Source organism: Lindgomyces ingoldianus (assembly GCF_010093535.1).
Source record: "Lindgomyces ingoldianus strain ATCC 200398 unplaced genomic scaffold BDR25scaffold_13, whole genome shotgun sequence".
In the NCBI taxonomy this organism is placed as follows: domain Eukaryota; kingdom Fungi; phylum Ascomycota; class Dothideomycetes; order Pleosporales; family Lindgomycetaceae; genus Lindgomyces; species Lindgomyces ingoldianus.
Window position 1 is genome coordinate 1,161,297 of NW_022985174.1, and position 7,269 is coordinate 1,168,565.

The 7,269-nt window shown below is 48.5% G+C and overlaps 2 protein-coding genes across 2 annotated transcripts; one reads left to right on the forward strand and one right to left on the reverse strand.

The window, feature by feature from the left end:
- Nucleotides 1-886: 886 nt before the first annotated feature.
- BDR25DRAFT_342443 (uncharacterized protein) lies at nt 887-3,577 on the forward strand. The gene is made up of 4 exons (XM_033693723.1): nt 887-1,484; nt 1,534-1,912; nt 1,970-2,912; nt 2,962-3,577. The coding sequence occupies exons 1-4, from the start codon at nt 1,355-1,357 to the stop codon at nt 3,277-3,279; spliced, it is 1,770 nt and encodes a 589-aa protein (XP_033548665.1). The 5' UTR covers nt 887-1,354; the 3' UTR covers nt 3,280-3,577.
- An 896-nt stretch (nt 3,578-4,473) lies between these two features.
- BDR25DRAFT_285455 (guanine nucleotide-binding protein-like protein alpha-3 subunit) lies at nt 4,474-6,817 on the reverse strand. Its single transcript, XM_033688186.1, has 2 exons — nt 6,259-6,817; nt 4,474-6,208 (listed from the first exon to the last, which is right to left on the reverse strand). The coding sequence occupies exons 1-2, from the start codon at nt 6,702-6,704 to the stop codon at nt 4,849-4,851; spliced, it is 1,806 nt and encodes a 601-aa protein (XP_033548666.1). The 5' UTR covers nt 6,705-6,817; the 3' UTR covers nt 4,474-4,848.
- Between the last annotated feature and the right edge of the window lie 452 nt (nt 6,818-7,269).

The window sequence follows — 7,269 nt, forward strand, 5'->3', positions numbered from 1 at the left end:
GGCCTGCAATGCTCTACGACTATGCAACCCTGGAATGTTGTAATCTGTGGATACACTGGTTGGATCCACAAAGTATCCAAGGAAGAGGAAACACTAACTTGTCATTTGAGATTGATCTCAGATACCCCGGCATTTATGTTCGATGCCAAAACAACGAGAACTCGAATCTCATGCGACCCGAATAATGGAATGTCAGAATTGCCATCTGGAAGTGGGCGACGGAAATGGCTTCGCTCAGGCACTTGGGCGATTGAAACGGTTCGGAGGGCGCCGGAGAGGTCCTTTTCACACCGGGAAAGGTATGTGAGCTGCAAGACCTCAGGAGAGCATCAACTATTGAGATCACGTGCCCAAGCTAACCTCGGAATCGATCTGCCCCTGATCCAATCCGTCGGGTCGCTTGCATGACCTCACATCACAGGAACTAGAGCTACGGATCCGGAGTTGGCTAGAACATTGCCCCTCGATCCAATCCTTTGATCATGGACAACTATCTGCGCAATTGCGATGTCAATGATCTATTGGCATTTTCTCCCGAGGAAGAAATGTCTCGTCCCGTTCCCGCTGTCTGTTGCGCCGCATTGGTAGGAAACACAATCCAAGCGCCCTCGTCCCGCAAGAAGAAAACCCTTTCTCTTACAGAAACACTCCAAGCTTCCAAGGGACGCTTTCCATAATCGTGACTCGATATTGAATCTGTTTTGGGCATTTGATCCTTGTCAATATTCTTTTCCCACTTCAGCTCCCTTCGTATTCCCTCGTGGCTACCTGGATTTTCCGGAAATTAAACCATGTCAGGAGATTTCTGGGGACTAGTACCCTCGCCTAACATCATTTTTGGGCGTGCACTCGCTGGGAAGCGCTCATGAGCTGTTTTAACGAGGGACGCCTTCGCTCCTCTTTCCCGCAAGCTGATTTAAGGAAACGCCCTCGCTCCGCCTGGCCGCCATGATGAATGTTTCCGCGAATGACGACGCCCGGCCCTCGCATGCATGACACTTTGACAACCTTTTCGAGTCTCTCCAAGACGCCGAATTAAGGTTTCCTCATACCCGCCAAGACGAAGAGCCCCGTCGCTAAACAAAAGAATAAATATTCTCCTGAGAAGCGCGTCGAGGCTTGTTGAGGCTTGAAAGATGTGTAGACAGGCATTTCCGAAGCGATCATGGGCATTGAGAGCGAGGAATATAATACTGCCATGTCCTTGTGTTAAGTTACTCTTTTCCTTTTCTCATCGCTCTTGCAGTTTACTCTCTGCAGTCTTTCGTTAAGCCGAGGCAAGCTTTGTCTCATCCATTCGTTATCATCCTAATACGCAAATAAAACTATCTTTAATACTAATTCTACTACAATAATGGCCGCCTGCCGATTTGGGTCTCCGGACCTGGTGACTTCCATTACTGGAACCGCTGCAACACCAACGTTTGCTTTCGATGCTACTAACTCCAATTACTTTGGGTTGGTCGGTAGTTTCACTTCCACTAGTTAGTATATTTGAAGAATAAATGTTTGTTATAAGCTGATCGCCTTCAGACAACGGGGCCACCTGCTCGTTCCCTACTCGTTCTGTGGGGGGTGGGAGGACGTCGACCTATGCCATCACCCCAATCATCGTTACGACCAGTAACTTTATCGGAAAGACAACAACCTGTGACCTGCTTGCTCCCCCATCGATCATCTCTGCATCTGGTGCCTCCACTACCTATTCCGGCATCAACTGCCCTAGCGTAACCGACAACAAATTTGCGCCCGGAACCTATACTCTTCGGTTCTCCCAGCCCAATGTCAATGGCGTTCCAGATATTACCTCGAGGGTATTCATTGTGGCCTCGCCGACATTTGTTACCGACCACATCACCGCGACTGTGATCCAAACAGCTAGTGCTGCCGCCATCCCGTCATCAACCACCACGTAAGCTTCCTTGGTGGACCAGAGTTCTGGTCCCATGGTAGACTAACAATGAATTAGGGTCACCTCGTACTCCTCAACTGTCACCGAAACTCCCACCCCTGGCGCCGATCAGACTGTGACTGTGACCGCTTGGAACTCCGGCGTCGCTACTACAACTGTTACCGATATTGTCCAGTCTTGCTCCCCAAGCAACATCCCGACTTCTTCAGATACACAAATTTCGTCTTCAAGCTCGGCCGATGTTCCATCTTCTACCCCAGCAAGCTCAAGCGACAGTTCATCTTCCATCCCTGCAAGCTCGAGCGATATTCCATCTTCTACTCCCGCTAGCTCCAGTGATATTCCATCTTCCACCCCCGCAAGCTCCAGTGATATTCCGTCTTCCACTCCTGCAAGCTCAACTGATGCAACGCCAACGTCCACCTCCTCTTTTGTCAGCAGCACACCAACGCCTAGCCTTGTAATCTCTCCCAATGGCGAATGTGGCGCTGCATCAGGACAGACTTGTCTCGGCTCAACCTTCGGTAACTGCTGCTCAGCCTATGGATATTGTGGAGCCACAGATATATACTGCCAAGCGGCCGAAGGCTGCCAAGCCGGCTTCGGAGACTGCATCCAACCGTCACCAGTCTCCAGCAGCGCGCTCCCAACCTCCACCGTCAAGGTCTCGACCGATGGTCAATGCGGTGGCGCGAACGGTGTCTGCACGGGCAGCGGATTCGGAGACTGCTGCTCTCCTTATGGATGGTGCGGATCATCTCCGGATCATTGTGGTGCCGGCTGCCAGGGCCTTTTCGGCACATGTAACTCCTCTCCCAGCACTCTCGCAACAGTTACTGGAACTGCGCCTCAGCCTACTTCGACGCAAAAGGTCTCTCTTGATGGATCATGTGGCGGGACTGGAGGACAGACTTGTCTTGGAAGCGTCTTTGGCGACTGCTGCTCGGAGTATGGATATTGCGGTAACACGGCTTTGTACTGCTCCACTGGCTGTCAATCGGTAGGCTAATCACCTCAATTACCCATCCTTCCACTGCTAATACTTTCAGGCCTTTGGAACCTGCACCACTCCTGCAAAACGGTCCGCTCAGAAGCCTGCAAAGCGTGCCATTCTTGGCGTAGGACCGGACTACACTTATCCCCCCATCCCGCACAAGACTGTCACCGATGGTGTTACCCAGGCTGTGACTGTGACCCCTACCTCGGGTGTGAAGACGACAACTGTTTTTGAGATCACGACAACGACCCTGCCGGCTGTGTCGGGCAGCATTGTGACTGTGACGGAGAGTGCTGGTATTACGTACACGTCGACGGAGACGGTCCATGCCACAAGCACTGTTTGCGTTGCACCGATCCGAAGGCACTAGGGGAGAAAATGATGTTAAGTTTTAGGAGAGGAACGAGGGAAACAACGAGAAAGCGTAATGAAAATAGTGGGTCTACAGCATGACCATGAGTAATTCACCCAGGCAATATGTTTGTCGAAGATTGTGTCATGGGGCACGTACTTATATCATTAATTGTCCTTGATTATTTGAAGATGTACAGGACTGGGACAAAGGCCTGTTAACCTGAACCGTGAGCCCCCGCCAAAATCGCATCGCGTAACATTACCCACCTACTCTGAAACCCTACCATTTAACCATGCAACGCTCTTTTAACTAGGAAATCAGTGGGATTTTAAGAGGAAGCATTAATTTACTCCTAGACAGCGCTTAGCTATATTAGTTAAGTCCAATGCAGGTTTAATGCGGAAGGATAGTTGCTACCAAGTTTGCCTGCACGGAACAGTGTTCCACAACTGCAATTAAGAGATAAAAAAAAACACTACACTCTTAAGTTTCCGCCTTCCTCTAGACTTTCTAAGCTTATACCGTATTGCAAAAAAGGTATATTTATTTGTTTAGCTTAGGAATTCCCTAAATGATTTACACCAGGCCACTCAAGCCCCATAGTCCCGCAGTTTCGACCATGTTTGCAAGCGTTCTTCTGTGAGTCTACATCCGCCTAGGCTGTATGGATCTTTATTTATCTGCTATTTCAATTGCCCAAGCATTAGAGAACAAACAAGCCTTACGACTATTTCCATGCCTGGTAACCCCCACTGACTTTCTTTCCTGATCCATTGGCTCTGAGGCGCCTCCGTCTCTACTTAGTCATCACATCCTCACTTGTCAAAGGACTCCTATACTCCCACCTTTGAAGCATCTCCTCCTATCTAAGTCGCTCCCCACTACGCAAAATGCAATTTCAGGTACTCCATAAAGTCTTACTCACCGCAGACTTTTAAAAAGAGCCTTTAATTTAGGGTCACTAAGATGCAACACCCTATAGTTCTTTTCAGTCATCTCGCTTGCGTTACATAATCTTTAGGTTATATATGTTCAATTGCGGATGCCTAGTTAGCCCCAACCTAAGCCTTAGAGCAATTGTGTCTGCATTTAGCTTTAAGCACTTCTTACAGCTGTAGTGTGTAAGACCTTTCTGCTTAAAGAAGCAATATACCGTCTTTCTTAAAGTGGGCAGTGTTAACTCAGGGGGTCCACGTCCTCTATAAGCTAGTGGTACTATATTTACCTAGATACGAGAGACTATGATGATAGACATCAGAAGGGCCATGGGGGTTTAAGAAGACGATCTAATAGATTTGCTCGAAGTACTAGAGGGAAGATAGGTTGAAGATCTAGGAAAAGGCTCTATATTTCGACTCCAAAAACTCTTTTGAGTAGCCCAACCCACCGTACCGAAACCAACCCTTACTAAAAGGGAGACTTTAGATCCAGACAAAATTTGCTGCAGCAGGACTCATCCACTAGACCCAAGCAATACTCATTCGTTCGTCATTCATACGCCAACAGTCCAACGAAATCCAATTCCCAAGAAAAAGAGTGGTATAATGCAGTATAAAAGAAAGATTTGAAACAAATAAAGCTAACTCATCCCCTCGAGGAGCTTGCTAAGGTAGTAACAGTCCCACTCCTCGCCGGGCTCGCAATACCAGCCGTGCTTGTTTTACCAACCGTACTTGTCTCCCATACCTCACTCCTCGCTTTCCGCTGTTGGATATGTGTGATAGTCTTCTTCAGCGCTGCATATAGATGCTGGTTATCGCCCATATCGAGATCGACCCAGAAAGAGTATATGCTCAGCTTACTTCTATTAACATCCTTGAAACGGCGGAGGATGTATCGTCGAGCTGTGGTCACGGGATCGGTTCCTGGCTGATACTCCGGGAAGAAAGTTGAAAGTGGTGAGTGCTGGAGTTTCTCTCTGAAGCGGGTGAAGTTGTTGAGGAGGAGGATTATTGAGGATCCGGCAAATTTGGGAGAGTTGACCCAAGCTTCGAAGGTCGCGAAGTCATCAAGAAGGGCGCTTTCGTTGGGTTGCCCGAAGAATGCGCGGTCGTAGGTGCTCACGTCAACAGTGTAGACTAGAGCGGTGGCTCCTTCGAGTTGGTGCAGCCATCGCCTTCTAAACTGGTCCGGAATGTAGCCGTTAATATTGAAGAGGTGCACGTCAATTTCGTCCCATGAAAATCGTAGTTCTTTAATACCACCTATAGATTGGTTCAATCGGATAATGTCTGCTTCAGAGGGTACATAGTCGCGGTCGGATATCCTCTCAATCTCGTGTGCAAAGTAGGATGCGTATTGCGGGAAATCGATTTCAAAGTTCTTGACATAGATAGTAGAGAATGTATCGCTCTGCCATATGTTTTCGAGTGCGTGGACGGCTGCTGGGGTGATTGAGCCAACATTTATAGTTTCTACTTCTTGAAGCAGAACAGCAAAGTCCTGGTTGAGGTCTTCAGACAGATTGACGCCTGTGTCTTTCAGAAGATCGATTATGGCATGCATAAGGACTCGAACAGTGGAGCGCACTGCAAACCGGTACTCTATTCGCTCGTCCCTGGGGTAGCCTTCTGCGTAAAGGACTTTCATTTGTCGCATAATGAGCTCTTTCCCGCTATTAGCCATGCCGATGAGAACTAGCTTCGTTTCCCGGCGAAGGGTGGTAGCGTCTTCTTCTAATCGGCGATCAATTGCTTCCGAACGCATTGCGGCGGCTGCATCTAGGTAGTCTTGCTGAGTAGGCATCTGATCCTCTTCACCTTTGAAGAGCCGTAAGTAAAAGAGGACTCGGAGCCATTGGATGATCCGAGAGATGCGTGTCAGCGTGTCAATGCACCTGCTGTTCCATTTGGATCTTTGCACCAGGGCACTGAGCGATGAAGCATCCTCTTTCCTAATCTGCCTACTTTTATGTAGCAGGATTTTGCGTTGTGCAGTGGTATGGCTGTAGACAGTTAGGTTATGCAGGCAATGCCCGTGATCTGCGCTGCTTACCACTTGCAGGCCGCAAGAAGCAGATTCACAGCGTCCGTCTGTCGCTTCGCAACTTTCCTTAATCGATTCATCGATCTACCTGCTATAGCAAATTTTAACTTGATGGCCCAATCCGCGTTGTCATAATCCGGCAGTCGCAATTGCACGGTCAGCGCGTCCAGATTACGCACGAGCATTCCACACGAGGTCATCAACACGTTGAGGTCCATGAGCAACTGCGAGTGCATGTCGTTGATAGCAAAATTCATCCAGTCCTGCATCTCCCCAAGATTCGATTTGAGAGCTGTGAGTTGCGCAATGAGATTGATGAAGGTGCCATTCCCGTCCTTCCAACGGTCGTGGAGCTGACGCAGTGCGCTGATGGACTGCCGAAGCCGGTCAATGTTGGTGGCCACTGCGTTCATGAGGCCAAACACCCGCTTGTCGTCGGCCATGGTCGCGGACATTGCGCAATTGAGCGCCACGAAGTAGAAAACGCGAAAAGTGGAGTTGAAGACAAGTATCGCGGGGTGGAGACGGAGGTGATGTTGTGCATAGCCACGGAGACGGCGGCCTGGCGCCTAAGCCGGCCAATTAATCCGGAGGACTCAAATGACAAGGGTATCCAATTGAACACCGATTTGCAGCTTGGGATCAGAATGCTGACTCCAGCCAACATTAGTCTCTTCTGAAACATTGCAAGCAGTACGGAGTGCGCTAGCTATGTGGCTTCTTGGACTGAGTGGTGAAGCACATTTTAAAGAGAAGGTGATGATGGAACGAAGTTGGAGATGCACCGGCAACAGATAGCGAAGCGAGCGGTACCGTATTTTATCAGCTGACGCTCGGCCCCACCTGACGCACACCCCACCACACACAACTACTCCCCTCATTTTCATAACTACTACAGCTATAAGCATGAAATTTTAAATATAAGGAATTATATATATATTAAGCTAAAATATAGTGAAAATTTTTTATATAATAGCTTTAATTGTATAATATATAATATATAAATTTTTTACTTAAAAA

What these genes read in the sequence shown, in the direction of transcription:
- BDR25DRAFT_285455 (XM_033688186.1), bottom strand. Translation starts at nt 6,704, where the DNA reads ATGTCCGCGACCATGGCCGACGACAAGCGGGTGTTTGGCCTCATGAAC. An exon ending in CTTCTTGCGGCCTGCAAGTG is followed by an intron (nt 6,209 to 6,258) that starts GTAAGCAGCGCA and finishes AACTGTCTACAG; the next exon opens with CCATACCACTGCACAACGCA.
- BDR25DRAFT_342443 (XM_033693723.1), top strand. Translation starts at nt 1,355, where the DNA reads ATGGCCGCCTGCCGATTTGGGTCTCCGGACCTGGTGACTTCCATTACT. An exon ending in CGGTAGTTTCACTTCCACTA is followed by an intron (nt 1,485 to 1,533) that starts GTTAGTATATTT and finishes GATCGCCTTCAG; the next exon opens with ACAACGGGGCCACCTGCTCG. An exon ending in GCTCCACTGGCTGTCAATCG is followed by an intron (nt 2,913 to 2,961) that starts GTAGGCTAATCA and finishes TAATACTTTCAG; the next exon opens with GCCTTTGGAACCTGCACCAC.